At 60.8% G+C, this 19,847-nt stretch overlaps 1 protein-coding gene across 1 annotated transcript; it reads left to right on the top strand.

Annotated features, from left to right (window-relative positions):
* Positions 1-6,741: 6,741 nt before the first annotated feature.
* Positions 6,742-19,449, top strand: AQP1 (aquaporin 1 (Colton blood group)). Its single transcript, XM_024563106.4, has 4 exons — positions 6,742-7,288; positions 16,014-16,178; positions 16,509-16,589; positions 17,401-19,449. The coding sequence occupies exons 1-4, from the start codon at positions 6,899-6,901 to the stop codon at positions 17,578-17,580; spliced, it is 816 nt and encodes a 271-aa protein (XP_024418874.1). The 5' UTR covers positions 6,742-6,898; the 3' UTR covers positions 17,581-19,449.
* Positions 19,450-19,847: the final 398 nt, after the last annotated feature.

Genomic DNA, 19,847 nt, shown 5'->3' with positions numbered 1-19,847 from the left:
GTTATGGGCAGCACAGGGCAGTGGCCTCGAGCACTCAGAAGTGCCAGAGAGACCGTGTAGAGGCCCCAGGCCTCGGGGGGTGGGCAGCACGCACGGCAAGGGGTTTAGGAGGTGCAGGGGTTCGTGGCCACTGTGTGCACTGTTACTCTGTGTGCTTGCGTGCACTTGCATGTGTCTATGCCTGGGCATGCACACATGTGTGTGCGCACACACGTACACACCTGGAATGCGGTGCTGTATAGGCAGTCCGTGTGTGTGTTACATGTATATAATGTGTGCGCTGCCCACACCTGTGTGTGTGTGTGTGTGTGTGAGCTGGTGCCGAGTGTGTGTGCGTGCACATGCATGCATGCATGCGAGCCCACACACCGTTGGGGTGGGAGGGACAACCGTGCCTATACTGAGGTGCCCTGGCCACGTGTGACTCCGCGAGAACAGGTAAGAGGGTTGGAGGGCTCGTCATCAAGGAGCACGGGAAACCTCAGAAGGTGAGCAGGGCGCCAAGAGCGACAGGGTAGAGGCCTCGGGGAAGGCAGTGTTGCTAGGGATGGACGTGCCTTCTCACCGGCTCAGGACCTGCTGGGAGGCACGAAAAGGTTAGGTTTTGGGGCCCCAGGGGAGAAGAAGGTAGGCTCCCCCGTGGATGCTTTCTGGCTGTCCAGGGCCTCTTGGTTGCTGGTCAAGGAGGGCACTTCGCTGAGTCGTTGCTGGAGTTCTAGCAGGAGGTGGCTCGCTGTCACCAGAAAACAGAGCAGGGAGAGACTGGGTGTGGCTGGCTGGCAGACCTGGCCTCAGCAGGGACCAGGAGACCTGGATCCCAGGCCTGCCTCCACCCTGACCCACTGAAGGACCCCAGCATGTTACCTCCACTCTCCGAGCCTCAGTTTCCCCATTAACACAGTGACTGCACTGGATCCAATGCCATCAGAGCCCTTTCTCCCAATGTGATGCTTTGCAGTCTAAAAAGCAAAGACAAGATATTTGTGAGGGCCCAGGGCAGGAGGGACTGGGGCCTTGAGTCACGTGAGATGCTTTGTGGCAATGAGGCCGGGGGATGGGGAAGTTCAGTGTGTGTGCCCAGTGTGAGGAAGTGATCCCAAACCACCGATTTGACTAGAGCTTCCCTTCCAGGGACCTGCAGCACAGGGGCGGATTCCAGGCAGAGCCCCCTGTCCTGCCTGTCCCCACCCCCAGCCCCTGAGGATGTGGTGGGCAGCCCTGCACAAAGGCTGCCACCAGCATTTTCTGGAAGTGAGGGATGCCGCCTTCCGGGCCCATCATCATCCCAGCCTTCAGGGCAGGGCTGGGGAACTGTGACTCCACTAGCTCTTGGAGGACCTGCTCTGTCCAAGCACATTGGGGATAGGACCGGCGGGCAGCCCTGTGCTCTCACAGAGCCCGCATTCAGGCTGCGAGCCCGGCCTGCTGGGGGCATCTCTGGGGGCGTGTGGTGTCAAAACCCTCCCGACCCCGGCCGGGCTGGGGCCGCTTTTTTGGGTCGGCTCCCTCTGATTCCTCTTCTATGGCATCAAGTAGGGCGATTGCAGGAGAGCTGGAAAATCCTGCTTTCCAGAAGTACGTTTGACATTGTGCCTCCCCTCAGTCCCTCCTGATAAGGCTTGGTGTTGCTCAGGGCAGGCAGGGGTGGGGGTGGGGGCGGGGGCAGCAGGAGAAGTGAACCGGAGGCAGGAGGCAGCGGCTTAGAAAATGACTAAATTGTTCCTCCTCCGGTGAACACCGGTGGCCCACTAAATCCGGTTTTGATTTAAGGGGGATCGTGTGACGCCTAAATGGCCAGGAGTTATCTGTCACACAGAGAGGGATTTGCATGCTTGGAGAGGTGGGCACCATGTCCTTGCAGGGAGTCTGGTCCTCAGAGAGCAGATGCCTCCTGGGTCACCCCCCTGCCACGCCCAGCCCTGTGCTCAGCTCTGCCATGGGGCACAGCCTCACTCCATGGGGCCATGAGTGGGTGGCCTGTGCTAGCATGCACTCACGCCCATAACTGGGGGTGCCACCATGGAGGAGGTGGTCAGAGGAGGCCGGTGCATGTGGGAAGGAGGAGGGGGAGTGTGCGTGCCAACATCCAGGGACAGGGAGCCTGGCGGCACAGGAACCAGGCCCCTGTCTGGAGTTGGGGAGGGGTGGTGGCGAGTGGCCAGCCTTGAGGACTGGGCTGAGAAGTTTGAGGGGACCTCCTGTATCCTTCTTGGCCTCTGTGCTCTGGGCCTGGGCCCCTCCTCTGCTCCCCTGCCAGGGGATGGCTGTGCTTCCCGGTTAGGCTGGCTTCCCGCTAGTGTCAAATGCCTGCTTTGACCTGTGCCTCCTGTAGGCCAGGGAGGGAGACAAGCCCCATCTAAGCAGTCAAGAACCAGGGCCCGTGGGTCCGAGATCAAGGTCGGGGAGGATGGCAGAGAGCGCCCTGTGCAGGGAGGGCCAGCACTGGGAGGCAGCAGAGGGCTTCTCTGGGAGGGGCGTTCTCTGATTCTCGCAGCCCTATCTGGGCCCCTCCAATGCTTTGCCCTACCTTCCCACCCTCCACCAGAGTTCTCTGCCTCACTTCAGGGAGCCTGAGCGACTCTGGAAAACTCATCTGAGCTGCTGTTCAGCCAAGGTCATGGCCAGTTGGCTGCCTAAGTCCTCTCCCACCCCAGACTCCATCTTCCCGGTGGGCCTCCTAGAGGCAGTGATGTCATCGTTTCCCACAGCCCAGCCTGCAGTGGGAAGCCCTGCCTGGCCCCGAGGGGAGGGTCCATTCCTACTGCCCTGTGAGCCACAGAAGCTCCTGGCTAAGAGAGCGACAAACCACGGCCATGCCTGTGGGCCCCTTCTCCCCACACAGCCCAAGGTCCAGGTCCTGAGCCAGCATCTGAGGCTCTGGGCATCCACCTCTGGACAAAGCCTGAGGTTCTCCCCCCGGGGCCCAGAGGGGACAGAGCGCAGATTGTCCTAGAAACAGCTCTGACTGGTATTCGGGGCTTGCTGGGCACGTCAGGAGTAAGGCACATCTGGAAAAGCGTTTGTGGAGAAAGTTGCTCTAGCAGGGCCAGCCAGTGGCCTCAGGCCTGAGTGGCCTCCAGCCCCACCCAGGGCTCAGGAGCCGGGGTGAGGGGCAGTCCCCCCTTATTTAGCCTGGCTCATGCCCTGGGTACTGGAGGCTGGGCCTGTGCCACTGCCCCTGGGAGGGACACGGAGCCTGCCCAATCAGGCCAAGCTGGGGAAGGAGTCTGAGCTCCCAGGCCAGTGGGTCTGCAGAGGCGGCTCTGGCCTCTCCTGGCTCCTCTGTATGTCCACTCTGAGCCCCATGCTTCCTGCCCATCCAGCCCCTGCTGTACCCTAATTATTCAGGAAAGGTGGGGAGGTCCCCTCACTCTTACCGCCTCACCCATCCCGGCACTGCTGGGGCCTGGATCCCCCAGCCCTTGTACTGGTTCCTGGGGATTCCATTCGGTAACCAGGCCCTTCCTGACAGGCGGGCAGAGAACCAGGCTTGGGCTCAGGGAATTAGGGGGTCCTGAGTGATAACCCCAGCTCTGCCATACCTTGTCAAATCACATAGCACCTGGGCCTCCCAGGACTGCGGTGAAGACAGGCCATCAGGAGATACTGTTTCCTTCCTTCCTTCCTTCCTTCCTTCCTTCCTTCCTTCCTTCCTTCCTTCCTTCCTTCCTTCCTTCTTTCCTTCCTTCCTTCCCTCCCTCCTTCCCTCCTTCCCTCCTTCCCTCCACCCTTCCTTCCCTCCTTCCCTGGTTGGCTCAGATTTGCGGCAGACCAGAGGGAAGGAGATGGAGGGGTTTGGGGCCTTCTGGGTCTAGGGCTCCCATGGGGGAATCTTCTTCCTTTTACATTGAAATAGTCAGGTCATGGCCACAGAGGCCCCTTTGCAATATGGGAGATGGCGGGGGAATACGGTGGGCTGGGGGTGTCAATGCCTTCGTCCAGAGGAACGGAATACAGCGGTGGCACCGCAGGCAGAAACCATGCTGGCATGGGGAGGGGTGGGAGATGCAGGGGTGGCCAGGGTATTGCCCTGAGGACCCTCATCCTGACCTAGGTGGTGCCTAATTTGCCTGGGCCAAAGGGCTTTGCCTGCCCTGTGACCCCAGGGTCTCCCGTCTCCTGTCCTGCTCCAGAGGGACATGGGCCTCTGCTAAGTACACACTCACACATGTGCCCTCCATAGTCACACATTCTGTCCCCCAAGGTGCCCACAGGGAGCCTGCAGGCTCACACGCCAGAATGAGAGCTTCAGGAGGACTGGAGTGGGGCTGTCTGGCCCGTCGGCGTCTCCCTGTGCCTGGGACGGTGTAGGGCACCTGACATGCACTCAGTAAATGTTTGCTGGATGAATGAGCAGGTCCCAGGTGGCTCCCACCCTCGTGCATGGTGGCACATTGTGTGTCCTCAGCTGCGTGGACCCTGACCTGGCCCGAGGACACTGTCACAGAACTTGGGACACGCACAGGCCCCTGAGGCTCCTAGTTCTAGCCTGCTGTGCTGCACCCGCACTCCAGCCCAAGCCCAGTGGCCTCTGTGGGCCTGGTGCCAATGCTTCCCTGCCACCTTCCAGCCCCACCCTGGCTGGGTCCCAGTACCTGCCAGTGTCAGAACTCATCCCTGCACCAATCAGAGGGCAGGGAGAGGTGTGGCCCTGTTGGGATCTGGAAGCTAAGGGGGGAAGGAGGAGGGCAGAGTATATGTCCCTTACAGGACATTGAAGGGAGACGGTCCTGCTCTAGAATACCTGGGCTGAGGGACGCCCCAGCCCTGCCCTTGGATGTGGTCTGAGGGGAAACAGGGCCACTATCTGAAGCCTGGTGCAGGGGGATCTCAGGCCTATGGAGGGAGCCCGGGGACCGGGGGCCAGGGTGAGAAGGAGCCTCCCTAGCTGAGGAGGGCTGAGCCAGCACCAAGAGTGACGGAGGCAGAAGAGGTTCTGGAAGTGGCCCCAGCGGGGCTGGCTCTCGCTCTCTCTTGGTTAATAAGGCACTGATTACCTCTGGCCTTGCCTGCTGGGTTTCTTTGAGCAGGGAGGACCCGCCTTGCGTCCACTCCATCCCGTATGTACAGGCACTTAAGTGTATTTGGATAGACTGGGCTCCCCATACCTCACCCAGTGGGCCTCTTCCCTGGTGGCCCCTGGTGGCTCATTGCTGGGGCCAAGCAGCCCTGGTGTGTACTGTGGCTGGGCAGAGGGTGGTCAGGGGCAGGGGCCTGGCCAGGAGGTGCGAGACCCACATGCTGATCTCTGCCCTGAGCCTGGTGTAGGCCCACCTCAGAGAAGCCCTGCCCCTCACTGGGCCTCGGTTTCCCATGTGTGAGATGGGGAGAAGCTGACACTCACACGTAGGGTTGTGGTGGTGCAGGCAGGAGGCAGGCGGAGAGGCCCAGAGAGGGTCCCTTTCCCCTGGGCCTGGCCCCTCTGCTCAGGCTCTGCCTGGTGCCTCCTTCCATACACTAATGGGCAGCAGGCAGGGGGACGGGGCCCTGGGTTCCCCACCAGCCTCAGGGCCTGGGAATCCAGTTTCTTGCTCAGTTCACCGGCTGCCGCTTGGCCTCTGCTAGGGGAAGCCCAGGACTGTAAGGTCTGCATCTCTTCTTCCTTCCCGTGCTGCGGGCAGGGAGTGTGGGAGCTGGTCTGGGTCCTCCCCCCACCTCCCCGCTCCTCACCCATCTTCCCCTTTTCGCTTCTGGCTCTGGGCCCAGATGGGTCTCCCCTCTTTCAGCGGGTCTCCCCTCTTTCAGCAGGTCTCATGCATGTGCTTCATTTCTCTCTTTCTCAGCGCTGGCCTGTGCCACTGTCTCTGCCCTGGGGACCTGTCTTTTCCACATCCATTCTTGTGACGACTCTACCTCCTTCCTCCTCAGTCTGTCCTCTTCTCTCTGCCGGTCTGTGTCCTCTCCCCTTCCCCTCCCAGTCTGTGTCTGTCCTCCCTTTCTCTTTCCCCCCTCCCTCCTGGCCGTCCAGTCTCCAGGTCGGGCTGTCATGCCCTCTGTCTCCCCAGCGGTTCTGCCAGCCTGACAGCCTTTGAGAAGAAAAACCTCCATTGCCCTTGTCTTCCCCCACCGGCCCCTGAACTATTGATTCTAGTTGCTCCAGAAGCTTGAGGCTGCCCAGAGTGGGGGCTTCCCGGAATCCCGCCTCGCTCAGGCCTGCCCTTGGCCACAGAGTGGAGGGTGGTCCCTGGACAAGCTCTCTTGACACTTCTGATGCTTCTGTGCCCCCATCAGCTGAGGCCTGGCTGGTGTGCAAGGGGGTTCTGGGACATCCCTGAAGTGACATCCAGTGGCCAGGTTTGGACTGGGGTGCAGGAGGCCCCTCCAGATCCCTGGACCCATGGACTCCAGGCTAACCATGCTGGATGGGATGGGGATGCCAGACCAGCAGAGTCTCCATGCCCGCCTCCAGGGAGGGCGATGTCCGCCCGCCAAGCCCAGCCTGCCCACCCCACCCCACCCCATCTGGAGTGCCTGGCTCTGCCCTTAGGGACCCCCTAAGTGTTGCACGCAGGGCAGGGTTACCTGGATTTCTCTGGCCCCCTGAGTCGGGCCAGCTTGGAGGAATTTCCCAAAGCCTATTAGAGCTGTGGCGGCCTTCTGCCTGCCTCCTTGAGCTGGGCAGGGCTGTGGGTGGAGGGAGAGAGGGAGGGAGGGGGCAGAGGAGGGAGGGAAAAAAGTTGGCAGGCCAACAGCAGAGCTGTGTCTGCATCCATCGCTGAGAGGAGGCCCGTGCGGTGTGGGGCGGGCCGGCAGCAAGGCGAGGCCTTCCTCTCTTTGTGCCCCCCTCCCCTCCTCCCCCGGGGGCCCTATAAATAGGCCCTGCCTGGGCTGCGGCTCAGCTCTCAGAGGGAGTCAAGCGCCAGGCAGTGGTCGGTCGCAAGCCAAGCCCCCTGCCAGCATGGCCAGCGAATTCAAGAAGAAGCTCTTTTGGAGGGCAGTGGTGGCCGAGTTCCTGGCCATGATCATCTTCATCTTCATCAGCATCGGTTCTGCCTTGGGCTTCAATTACCCGATGAAGAACAACCAGACATCAGGTGGGACCCAGGACAATGTGAAGGTGTCCCTGGCCTTTGGGCTGAGCATCGCCACGCTGGCCCAGAGCGTGGGCCACATCAGCGGTGCCCACCTCAACCCGGCTGTCACCCTGGGGCTGCTGCTCAGCTGCCAGATCAGCATCTTCCGGGCCGTTATGTACATCGTCGCCCAGTGCGTGGGGGCCATCGTCGCCACCGCCATCCTCTCGGGCATCACCTCTTCCCTGCCCAACAACTCTCTGGGCCGCAATGAGGTGAGTAGGGCGGGCTCTCAGATGGCGCTGAGATGGCGCCTGTCTTGTCCTACGCCCACGGTACAGATGGGGACACTGAGGAAGAGCGAGGATGAGAGGTTGCTGGACGTCTTCCTGAGGGGGCTGGAACTCAGCTCCAAGCGCAGCCCAGGGTCTGTTTTCTGCCCCTGAGTCTGTTCTGCCCTGCACTGTGGGAAGCTGAGACCCAGAGAGTAACAGTCTCGCCCATGTCCCCTGAGGGCATCTATTATGGGGGCCAAAGCTCTGGAGGCAGCTGACATGGGGGCCAGCAGCTCCTCACCTCTCACCTGTAGCTCCTGCCCCCGCCCCCAGCCCTGCCTGTGGCGTCAGCTCCCTCCTCCTGTGGCCCAGACTCTGGGGAAGCTCTGCCCATATCCCCACCCCTCAAACCAGATGCCCAGCAGGCAGGTCTGCAAGTGTCTGGGCAGGACTCTCACGGGGGGCCCCACTGACCTCCAGGGAGCCCCCACATTCACACAGGTCCCCAAACAAACTGCCTTCAAGGAAAAGATCCCCCCCCGCGGCTCGGGCCCCAGGAATCGGCCACGTTCCCAGGCTGTTTGCAGGTGGCTTTCCTGGATTACAGTGAGGGCCAGGGCGGGACGTCTTGCCCCCCGTCTGGGCTCCACTCACTGTCGCTGGGGGTGGGACACGTGTGTTTGTGTGTGTGAACAGACGATACACATGGATGCCGGCATGGGGCTCGAGTTAGTGCATCCCGTGTGCTCCGGTTGGGGGGGGGGGTGTCTGTTTCTGTAAGTGTGTCTGCAAGCATGTTCTCTGCAGTGTGAGCCTGTGTGAGGTGAGGGGGTCCTTGCCTGTACCCCCTCCTGGCTTGAGTGGGGCCTGGGCCAGGGGGCACTAATGACAAGCAGATGTTGGCAACTGGGTGGCAGCTGCTGAAAAGAATTCCTCGTGGGCCGCTTAGCACAGCTAATTGGCTGTTGGCTGCTGCTGCCTGCAGTCACAGACCTGGGCTTTTCCAGACCGGGAGCCAAGTGCACACTCAGACCTGGCTTGGGCCAGGCTTGAAGGATGTCGTGGAGCACCTGAGGGGGTGCTGCCTCCCAGGGAGGGAGAGGGGCCAAGAAGCAGAGAGGAGGAATCAGATCTGGAGCGAGGAGGCTGGCAGCGCCCGGCAGGGCAGGCGGGCGTGGGGACAACAAGGGAGCTTCCCAGGCAAAGTCCGGATCCTGGCTCGTAGGGCCGAGCAGAGGGCAGCTGGCGCGGCCCTGCCACCAGGGGATTAGCACTTTCTCGTGTCACAGTGACACCTCACCCAGCCCTCTGCAGAGTCAACCGCATCTCAGCCCCAGATTAAAGATTAGCCCCGCAGGCTGGAGTTTAGACTTTAGTCGGGGAAGACTTGGCGGTGCAGGCTGTAATGGCCCGTCCCTCCAGGCCTCAGTCTCTCCCTTGGGGGCACAGCCAGGCGACCTCAGGCAGTGCCCTTCCAGGTAAGGTCAGGTTCACTTCGGAGCTCAGATGGGAGTGACGGGCTGGGGAGAGGGTCCTCAGAGGGGAGGAGCTATGACTCCCGGCCCCCTCTCAGGGATAGGCAGGCCAGGCCTCTGCTGGCCGACTCTTGGACACGGGCAACCCAGCACAGGAGATGCAGGGAGGACAGCGCCCCTGATTTGGCCACTCCCTGTCTCTTCCCCTCTCCGGCCTCCATTGTCCAGAGTCACCCCAATACCTGGGCCGGGCAGGCTGCAGACAGGAAGGAGAAAGGAGAAGCTTAGTTGGGGGGCCAGCCCTGCGCTGGGGGTCAGGTCCTGGTTTCCTTGGATCTGAGGACCCTGAGGCCCCATGAGGGGACCTAGGTGTCTTGGTAGCTCTTGGCTATGCCCATACTTCCAGCAAGCTCACCCTGTGGGCTTGAGCTTATTGCCCTCCCAGAGGGCTTGGCTAAGAGACCCCAGAGGGGTGGTACTGAGCATAGGTGCTCCAAGTCTTGTGGTGGGGACCAGGCTCTGCCCCACTCATGTGGTGGGAGTTCGGCACCCGGAGCACAAGTCTCAGGTCTAGAAACAGAGAAGGTGTCCCTCACCTGCCAAGCGGTCCTGTCAGACACTGGACCCTCAATGCCTCAAAAGGGACAGAGACCGGGTTACCCAGCAGGAGCCTTACTCATTCCTCCAGGCCCTGGGGAGGCTCCCCTTGGGCCCTGGGCCCCACCCTGCACCAAGTCTGCATGGAGCCCGTCGTTGGCATGGAGATTTCCAAGGAAAATAGGGAAAGAAGTGGCAGGAAGTGGTTGGGGTGAGTCAAGGGGTGTCCTCTGGGGCCATGGCAGGGAGAACTTTCTCCTCACTGAGTCAGGGCCCAGGGCACGCCCTGGAGAGGTCATGGACCTCTGACCAGCCCACAGGATTCCGGGCTGGTTCTAACAGCCAGACCCCAATTTTGGCCAAGGTGAGGGGCTCAGGGGCAGGGCTCAGGCGCCCCAGCTTGCTTCTGCCTGATCTCAGACACTGGTACCCTATGTGGCTCCATGCCAGTGACCGTGCCTGTGTGGCCATCTCAGAAATGGGAACACAGCAGGGCGTGGCTGGGCTCTGCAGTATAGAAGATGCTCATTCGTGAACCTAGAAGTCCTGACTGGTTCCCGCTCTTGTGACTCTCCCCCTCTTCGGCTCTCTCACCCAGGATGCCTGAACACAGGGCCAAGACTGCTGCGGGCTTCCTTCAGGCTGAGCCAGCAGTTTCCTGCCCGTCCAGTCCCGGAGGTCTGGGCGAGATAAGCCCCAGCACAGCTGCGGGTGATAAGAGGCAGGAGGCAGGTGTGATAAGAGGTGTCAGGGTGGCTAGGGAACTTCTGACCTTCAGGGGAGGGGCCGGCCAGGATGGCTTCAGGGAGGAGGTGCCACAAGAGCTCAAATACCCCGAGAGGGAATGGCTTTCAGGCATAGGCTAGGGGTCAGTGGGAGGTCACGGCCTGGGACTTGTGGGTTGTGGCCAGATTGGGGTCCTGGTGAGAGGTTGGGGTCCTGGGGGATGGGGAGGGCTCAGGATCCAGGCCGGGTTCTGACTGAGCCCTAGAGGGGAGTGGACGCCTGGCCACCCCAGTACCTGTGAATTCAGCCCCATAGGGGGCTCAGGCAGAGAACAAGCCTCCCCTCTTTGGTGGTCTTTTCTCAGCCTTGCTGATTTTGGGCCTGACCTCCTGTACCTGCTGCATGAGAGGCCTGGCCTCAGCCCTAAACGTTCCCCTTTCCTGGTTTCCTAGGCCTCAGTTTCCCCAGCCACAGAGTGAGAGGCCCATGTGCCGCCACATCTTCCAGGGTTGGGGACCACATCTGCCTGCTCCAGAGTTGGCAGTGGGCTGGGGGCCAGAATTCTCCAAGGGCGCTGTCCAGCCGGGCCTGCCCAGGGAGGCGGCTGGGTGGTGGTGCCACCGCTGGGATGTATAATTACCGGTTCCAGCCAGAACCAGATGAGGGGGAGAGTGGCAGGACCTTTGCGGTGGAGACTCCCTCACTGCGGAAACTTTGGAGGCTGTTTACCCTGTTAGAGCAGCCCGCTGGCCCCTCGTTGCCACCTCCACCCCTGGCCCTCCCCAGGGCTTGCCTTGGGAAAGCCCCATGCAAAGGGGTGCCGCTCTGAGAGGGACGCTGGGTCTGAAGGGGCTTGCCCAGGCCACAGCCCACCCCTCCGGAGCCAATAGGTCCTGCAGGCCTCCCCGACCTGAGCTCAGCCCTGACAGTGCTCCCCACTTTCTCAAGGGCCCCTCCCAGCGGGCGTTTCTTTAGGACCCACCCAGCGGAGCTCTTCCCAGGCAGCTCAGAGAACCCCCTGCCTGCTTCTTGGGGACTGGCTTAGGAATCCTCCCCTGGGGGCACAGGAAGCCCTCCGTTCTTACAGGCAGAGCCTCCCTGGGGGCAGGGGAGTCTTGGTGCTCGCCCTTGGGAAGAACCCCTGTCTGGGGCTGAGCCCCCACGCCTGCAGTGGTGGGCAGGAGAACTCTGTCCTGGCCAGGGTCCCCTCAGCCAGGAACTCTCCCCAGGGACCAGAGGGACTCCTTGCCCACAGTGCTGCCCACTAGGGCGAGCATACCCTGAGGCTGAAAACCCCAACTCCAAAGATGGAGAAGAGGCTGGAAAATGAGCGGTTCCTTTGGGTGCCTCAAATCCACCACCAGGACAACTATCTGCTCAGTGTCAGGGAGGACTTTTTTTAATTGGGAAAGGCTGCCTCTGAGCCAGTGAGCTCCCCATCATGAGGGGTGTGCAAGGAGAATCTGTGTGGTGGCTGGCTGCTCTGGGTCACATGGCTGTGCACGGAGCAGCAGGGTGGTAGGCGGGAGGTCCTGTGACAGGCTGGATGCCTCATGGAACCCAGAGGTTCAGATGACCGGGGGTGGGCGGGTGGAGCCTGCATTGGGGTTTCTGGAGGCTGGCCGTGGGTCTGGGAGGCAGGGTCTGCACCCGGAAGGGAGGAATCCTGGAAACTCTCTGGGCTGGAGTCAGAGCCAAGGCCCCCATTTTCCCAAGTGGACATGCTTAAGCTTCACCAACACACACTCACACACACTCATGGGGGCACACACACATGGGCATGGGGCCATCCTCAAGTCTGGGTGCTTCCACCCAGGCCCTGGGAGCCCAGGAGGGCGGGGCAGGGGCTCCTCAGTGGAGCCTCGGCCTCGTCCTGGCAGCGGGGCGGGGGCTGCCTGGGAGTGAGGAAAGGAGGGAGGAAGGCAGGAGGAAGCCATCGCTTTGTGTATTGTTTCTCGTCAGGAAGATGAAATGGCTTCTGGGAGCAAATAAACAGCCTTTTGAGACCTGCTCTCTCTCACTCAAGGGGCCTCCTTTGCGTCTTCTCCCCTCTCTCCAGCCAGCAGGGGCACCTTTGCTCAGGTGTACCACACCTAGGGACACCCAGGGTGACCCACTCAGAAGTGCCAGTAGACACCCATGGCCGTCCAGGGCCACATGCTGCACGGAGACTGCCCCCAGCCCTCAGAGCCCCCGAGAGCCGGGACCCTAGTGGTCGGGGTTCTCCGACTCAGCGGAGACAGAGCCGGTTTGTCTGAATGTCCCGCTGAGAAAAAGTCTATCTTCTCAAATTAGGGGGTGCGGGGTTTTACATATTTTCCTTAAACCAAGCTTCTTAATTATGTGGCTCAAATCCTTCCCAGTCGTGTGTTTTATTTTTTGAATCCTTTATTCCATCGGTTTCCAAGAGCGGGTTGTTAAATTCTCCCTCTGCCCGCAGCTCATCCATGTTCTTGAAATTCTGTCGATTTTTGCGTCCTTGATTTTTAGGCTATATTTTCTGGTGAGTGAAGGTTGAGAATTTTTATGGCTTTTGGACAGGCTTGTCATGCACTTACTGGGTGGTGAATCTCTTGATGTCCGAGGAGAGGACAAGGAGGGAGACGCCCGCTGGCGCTGCAGACACAGGTCTACGCAGGCACACAGAGGGGCACAAACTGTGGGCACCCGGGGGCATGGGCACATGTGATGCCCACGGAGGGGTGACACAGGGCCCTCTGAGGCGCCCCCACTGTGAGTGCTGAGTCTTGGAGGCAGTTGCGGGGGGCAGGCCTCGCTGTCTCCCATCCCCTGTTCTTCAAGAAAAGATGCTCCAAGCCTCAGGCGGGCCTGGCTCTGGAGGGCCCCAAGGGCGGGGCCTGGGGTGCCCAGGCCAAGTAGTGGGCCCTGGGACTTGTAAGTAACCTTGGTCAGCCTGCTCATGGTCAGCAGAGAGGGTTTAAAGGTTTTTGCCTAGAGAGGCCAGCCCTGTGCCACTCTGGAGCCAGGATACCCCGGCAGCTGAAGCGCCATCTTCTGTCAGTTCCCCAGTCCCATCTGGGAGCGGCCAGGTCCCTTGGCTGGGCCTTGGGTAGCCAGAGCCTTGGTCTTGGCCTTTGTTCTCTCCTCCCTGAGCCTCGGTCTCTTCCTCTACCACCTCACAGAGCCCTTGTACCTGCTGTCCCGCAAGGACCACAGAGACAAGTGACTGCCCTGTGGCCCCTGGCTAGAAAGCAAATACACCATCCCTGGGTGCAGAGAGCTTTCCTGGATCCAGGCTGCTTCCAGAGAGGGTGGAAGTTCTAGATAATTAGCATCCTCCGCCACTCATGTTACCACAGAGTGAGTGGCCCCTCCAAAGTCTGGGCGGGGAGATGGAACGTCCTCACTGGGCTCTCAGGCGAGGAGGGTGGAGCACCCCCGTAGGAGGCAGGAGGGCTGTGAGGTGAGCTTCGACAGTTCAGTGGGAGTATGGGGGTGGGGCGTAAGAGCAGAAGCTAATTCCAGCCAGGGACCTGGGGAGGCTCCTTGGAGCTGGTGGGGTCTGAATGCACCTGGAGGGCTGGTGTCCATGGGCTCGGGGTGCGAGCTTGCATCTTTCAGCTGCTTCAGATTAAACGAGTGGATTGTTCCGTTGTTTTTTACTTGTAGTCACAAAACTGATGGTTATTTTTTTTTGGCATCCTCAACCAGTGAGATATCAGACCTGGGCTGGGCCAAACTACCTGGGGAGGAGCAAACGTATATTTTTTTCAATAACAACTGACTGCAACTGGGATGGGCCCTCCTATTAACTGCTTCAAGTTTAACGGGTTGTAAATAGTAACACATATTTGAATTTTTACCTGCTCTTTCCTGGACATCAAGTTTCAACAGACCTTTAACTACCCCTTCCAATTCTGAATTATCACGTTTTCCCAGATGTAAGTAACACAAGTACATTGGCAGTCAAAGGAGAGGTAATCAGTAGACAGTGAAGCAATCAGGGGAGGCTTCCTGATGGTGGTGGCAGTAATGGGTTTTGGAAGAAGAAGGTTTCCAACCTGTGTGGTTCTGGGCAGTGAGGAAGGGACATCCTAGAAACCCTGGGGCAGGTGGCCCATTCCTGTGGAACCAGAGTGCTGGGCATGGCACCAGCCCCAGCCCTCTGCCCCTGCTCACTTGGCATGAGAAGTGGTACCTTTGGGGAGTAGGAGCCGTGATGCTGGGACCTGTAAGAATGAGGTGGGGGGAGATGAGCTCATCCAGGCTACATTTGTGAAAGGGTTGGGTGGGGTGGGGGAGTGTGAGGCCAGAAGCCACTTAGAGCAATGGGTCCATTAATCAGCATGGAGGGGCTGGTTTCAGGACCCCCGCCAGCTAGCAATTAGACTGGCCCTGGGGAGCAGAGACAAGGCAGAGAGGAGCCAAAGCTTCCCAAGTGCTCAGACATGGAGTCTGGAGCAGGTATGAGTGTGATGGGTGTCGGTACAAGCAGCTGGCTGGGCACCAGCCCTGCGTCCACAGAGCCTGGTTCGGCACCCGGCACCCAGCAGGGCTCGACCCTATCTCCACTCCCCTGCCGGCCTGCCTCCCAATCCTGGGGGTAAGAGGAAAAAGGACCAGAACAAAGCTACAGCTTTTCTGCTCCCTCCTGCCCCTGCACCATTTTCCAAATGCCCAGAGACAGCTCCATTGCCTTCGATCTATTTTACACTCGGGGAAACTGAGGACCAGAGAAGGCAAGGCCACGGTCATGGTGCCAGCGAGTTAGAGAGTCAGGACCTGAGCACCTTGCGGTGGGGAGAAAGTGGGCATTGCCCAGAGGGCTGGCTGAGCTGAGGGTGCAGGGATCTGAGTCACTTTCCCTGTGACCCAGGGCTGCAGACAAAGGCGGGAAGAGAATTGTTCGTGCAAGCTGCCCTCACTGTGGGGCTGAGAAAACTTCTGGAGGGTGGAGGAGTGCCCCCCACCTAGGATTTTGCAAAATGCCCAACTGCCTTGGAGATACCCTCCTGCCCTCAGGAGGAGACTTCAAGTTTCCGCCTATCTGTTCACAACTGCCTGGGAGCAGGCAGCTGAGGCCCGCCCCCCCCCCCACCAGGGCCTCTCTGCGGGTGGGCCTGAGCTGGTGTGGCTGGCTCCCCTGTGTGGGCGCACCTGGACCCTGAGACCCCCATGTGGGGCAGAGCAGGGGCTCGCTGGGAGGGGTCTCCCCAGTGCAGCTGCAGGGGGAGGGCCCTGGTGACTTCACGGCGGCGGCTCCTGTCCCCTTCCTTTTCCATGAGTCATGCTACTAAAAGTGGCCCAGGAGCAAGTGTCAGCCAGACGGTGGTGGTGGGGCCTGTGTGGCCAGAGGGAGAGGGCTGGGCCAGGAGTGGGGGGAGAGGGCACAGACAGGGAGACCCCAGGCCCAGAAGATATGGGAGAGAGACACTGGAGCAGGGGAGAGGCAGGCACCAAGGGCGGAGGGACAGGGGGAGCTGGGCCAGCGGACTGAGGAGGACCCTCCCCAGCTTTGGGAGTTTTAGATGCAGCCAGGGATGGGGTAGGATGTTATGGACTTTGGGGATAAAAAGCAATCTCCAGCCGGGCCATCCCACCCATTTGCGTCTCCTCTCCTGAGTGTCCCTGACCATCTCCTCCCACGCCTGGGCCTTGCCCCTCATCTCTGGCCTTGGTCCCCACTGGCCCTGCACTGGATGTAGCTGACGCAGACACCCCCCCACCTCAATCCTACCCCAGGACTCTCCAGCCTCTGGGCAGAGCATCCAAGGTCTAGACAGGCACCAGGGGGTCAGCTGGTGCTGCCTCAACAGGTATGACAGGGGACAAGTCCTGATGTCCACCCCTAGCTGTCCCTCTAGGCCCAGCCAGGGGCTGGTGTGACAGGCTCTGAGGGCACTAAGGGTCTGACTCACTGCCCACGTGCCCTGCTCACCTAGCCCCGCTGTCCCTGTCCCCTACAGCTGGCCCCTGGCGTGAACCCAGGCCAGGGCCTGGGCATCGAGATCATCGCCACCCTGCAGCTGGTGCTGTGCGTGCTGGCCACCACTGACCGGAGGCGCCGTGACCTCGGGGGCTCGGCACCCCTCGCCATAGGCCTCTCTGTGGCCCTGGGACACCTGCTGGCGGTGAGTGAGGGGCCTTCCTGGGTGGGGGCAGTGGAGAGGGTGGGGGCAGACAGTGGAAGGGTCCTCCGACTGGGCTCATTCCATGGGGGACAAGAGCTCTTCGGGCCGGGGGCTGTGGGGGCAGGGTCGGGGGTTCAGGTCCTGCCCATGGCAGGGAAGCACAGTGACCTCCTGGCCGCCTTTCTGGGTCCACGCGCTCCTCTATCTGTGGTTCTGACTGCCACCTCTGTCCCCTCTCTGTGCCTCACGCTCTCTTCCTCTCCCTCCTCTCTGCTCCTCCGCCCCCTTCCCGGTGCCCCGCCCCCTTCCCGGTGCCCCGCCCCCTCACAGATTGACTACACCGGCTGCAGTATTAACCCTGCCCGGTCCTTCGGCTCTGCGGTGATCAGTCACAACTTCACGAACCACTGGGTAAGGACTGAAGGGCTGCCTGTGGAGGTGGGCGGGAGGCTGTAGTGCTTGTGGAAGGCCGGCCCCACCCTGTGAATCTCCTCCCGTCGCAGAGGCTCTGGGAGGCAGCCAGGGCCGAGGGATGCAGGACAGTGAGACCGGTGAGGAGGGGGCCGGAGGGGCCAGGCTGGGACCAGCATGGGCTGGGCGCCCCCTCCCAGCTCAGACCTACCCCAAGTCAACCAGCAGCTTGGTGGAGAGCGAGGCCTGAATCCAGGCTCCACTGCTTTCCAGCTGAGCGTGTCTGTGGGCAGGCTGTGGGCTCTCTCTGTGCCTGTGTCCTGAGCTGAGGGGTTGGGGTGGGTGCTACCCACCTGCCTCCCAGGCTGCCGGGAGGACACATGGCCTCGCCACCTGTAAGCTGAGTGCAGCACGGAGGGACCACTCCGTGGATTTAGCTGTTCTGGCTTTTGGTGTTTGTTCCAGGCCAGCCTTTCACCCAACTAGACCCTCTGTGGCCAAAGCTGGGGCGGGGCAGGGGGCCCCCTTAAGAAGGGGTGGGTCGGACCATGTCCAGCAGGCTGAGCTGGGCCACACAGAGGGAAGGAGATGCCCACTACCAGAGTCTTGGCTTGGGCCAGGTGTGGAGGGCCTGGAATCAGGATGCTGGGGCACAGCACTGCCTGCCTCTGCCCCAGACACTGGTGGGAGAGAACCCATTCGTAGGGTGGTGGGGCGGGGATTCGGGGAGAGCCTCCCAGGAGAGGGGACTTTCGGTGGAACCCCGAAGGCGGGGTCAGACACACTCTGAGCTTGCCTGCTCTGTTCCCAGGTTTTCTGGGTGGGGCCATTCATCGGGGCCGCCCTGGCTGTGCTCATCTACGACTTCATCCTGGCCCCGCGCAGCAGCGACCTCACAGACCGCATGAAGGTGTGCACCAGCGGCCAGGTGGAGGAGTACGACCTGGATGGCGACGACATCAACTCCAGGGTGGAGATGAAGCCCAAATAGAGGGGGCCAGGCCCGGGCATCCCCATGGGGGACAGGGACAGGGGCGGGCGGAGGGCGGGGAGGGGTGAAATCCATATTGTAGACACTCTGACAAGCTGGCCACCGTCACTTCCCGAGGGTGCAGAGGACGCATGTGGCCAAGCCTGATTTAAGGCTGTTGCTATCACTTTCTTTCTCTTTCTCTGTTTCCTGGCCTCGGGGCTTCCTGGAGACCAAGACTTACTTTTCACCCACTCCCTTGAAGTCACAGAGGAGGTGAAAGAGAGGGACCCACTCTGCCAAGTTGTCCCCTCAGAGTGTGATAGGAGGTGTGCCAGAAAGCACCCCTCCTCCCAAAGCAGCTCACCAGCTCACCTGCCACAGGTGCCTGGGGCTCCAAGTCATTGTTTTGTGCCTTTGGGCCTGGCCCTTTCCTGTAACTTGCACTTTGCCCCCTAGGGTGCCTTGAGGGAAAGAGACCCCAGGAGGGGCCGGGTTAGGAGCAAGTGGTGACAAGCTTCATCTGCACAGTTTGGCTTGCTTCCAGGGCCCTCCTTCGGCTGGGCTGCAGAACCTTGGGATGGTCCCTCAGTGACCCCGTCTGTGTAGTGGCAGGAACAGGGAGAGCTCTCTGTGGGCCTGAGGTCCCTCTCTAGGATTCCGTAAGTGTAGGCACACGGTGGATGCTGGAAGATGGGGTCTGGACCAGCGCTGCATCTTCCACTAGCGCTGTGTTCTTTCTCCAAGTACACAGCTGTAGCTGTGCGTCTAGTGAACACGTGTACGCACGCATGCGTGTTTCAAAGCAGCGAGTGACAGACAGTCTGGCTCTCGGAATCTCCCTCTGCAGTGGCCTGTCCAGACAGGGCCTGCTGTTGCTGAACAAAGGGCCGCTCAGAGGTCAAAGGAGGAATACCCATGTTTCCTCATCGAGTTTCGCTTGGCCTTTCCCACCTACAATGCATCATCTTGACCGTTATTCGGGTCTCCACTTCCTCCCACCAGAGTGGACACAGGTCCCTGTCGCGTGGGTGTGTGTTTATTAAGGGACAGTTTGTTACCCGAGGCCCCAAGTCTGGGGACAGATGACCACAAGGTGGCTCAGCCCACAGAAGCAGATGCCATTGCTGGATCCTCAGGGGGCTTCCAAGTCCCCAGCTGACTCTGAGGGGGGAGGAGCATCAGATGTCCCCCTTACTGCTGAGGTCCTGGCTGGAGGTGCTGAGGGCAGTGGGGTGACCTGTACAGGCTCCCCGTGTGACCTAGGCCACCGCCTTCTGTCCTCACTCACCTGGAGGGAGAATCGGCCTTGACCTGGTGAAGGGGCTGTGGCTGCAGCTCAAGTGCAGCTTGGAGCACAGAGTCTGTCCTGGGGCAGCTGTCCACGCAGTCCACTCAAGTCCATCAGGGCCGGAGTGGGTCCCCCATGGGCCCTCCACCACGGTGGTGGCAGAAACGGAGACACAACACCCAAATATCCAGAAGCAGGAAGCCCTTGACAGTACCGACCATCACAGCATGCCCACACTCTCTTCCCCCTCCCGAGCTGGGGCTTCCAGTCCACATAACGGGTGAGAAACCTGAGGCCCGAGGTCCCACAGCTAGATCTCGATTTGGCCGGGCCTGGCAGCCAAGGCATGTCTCTAGCTACTATCTGGACCACGAGATTGACCCCTCTCATCCCCAGCTTCTCGGTTTCTGCCTGGAGCACAGCCAGGGGCCCGGAGGGCGGAGGGTTGTGCTGCAGGGGGAGGGGCACACCCGCACTCCCCGCCTGGTTCTTGCTGTGTGCACCAGGGCGCTGCTTCTGTCTGCGCTGCATATATGTCTCTTTGGAATTGGAGTTTCATTCTATGCAAAGAAAATAAAGGAAAATGACTCCTAAGGTCATCCAGGCTTCCCGTAGTTTTCTTTCGTCACCGCGTTTCTACAGAGGACCTCTGGTCTGGGAGGGCATTGGGGCCCTCTCCTCGGGACGCAGTCTTGGGGGAGCCACTGCCACCTCCTGCCCCAGGACCCCTGGTCTCAGGGGGCAAACGCAGCCCAAGCCCAGCACTCCGTCGGAGGGACACAGGGCCCAGCCCCTGATAGGGCCCCTTTGTGATCGCAGCATGTGAAGGGATGGGGACAGTGGGACTGAAGTGTGACAGCCCTGTGAGCCCTCTGCCCTCCTAGTGGTGGGACTCAGGGAGCCCCAGGGATGGCCAGGCATCCTTCCTTCTGGTCCTTCACCCACGCCTGTGCTGGGTCCTGGGGCCCCGGGCTCAGTCCCATGGGGGAGGCAGGCC

This window comes from Desmodus rotundus, chromosome 6 (assembly GCF_022682495.2).
Source record: "Desmodus rotundus isolate HL8 chromosome 6, HLdesRot8A.1, whole genome shotgun sequence".
Taxonomy (NCBI): Eukaryota; Metazoa; Chordata; class Mammalia; order Chiroptera; family Phyllostomidae; genus Desmodus; species Desmodus rotundus.
This window is presented reverse-complemented; position numbering and strand designations above follow the sequence as displayed.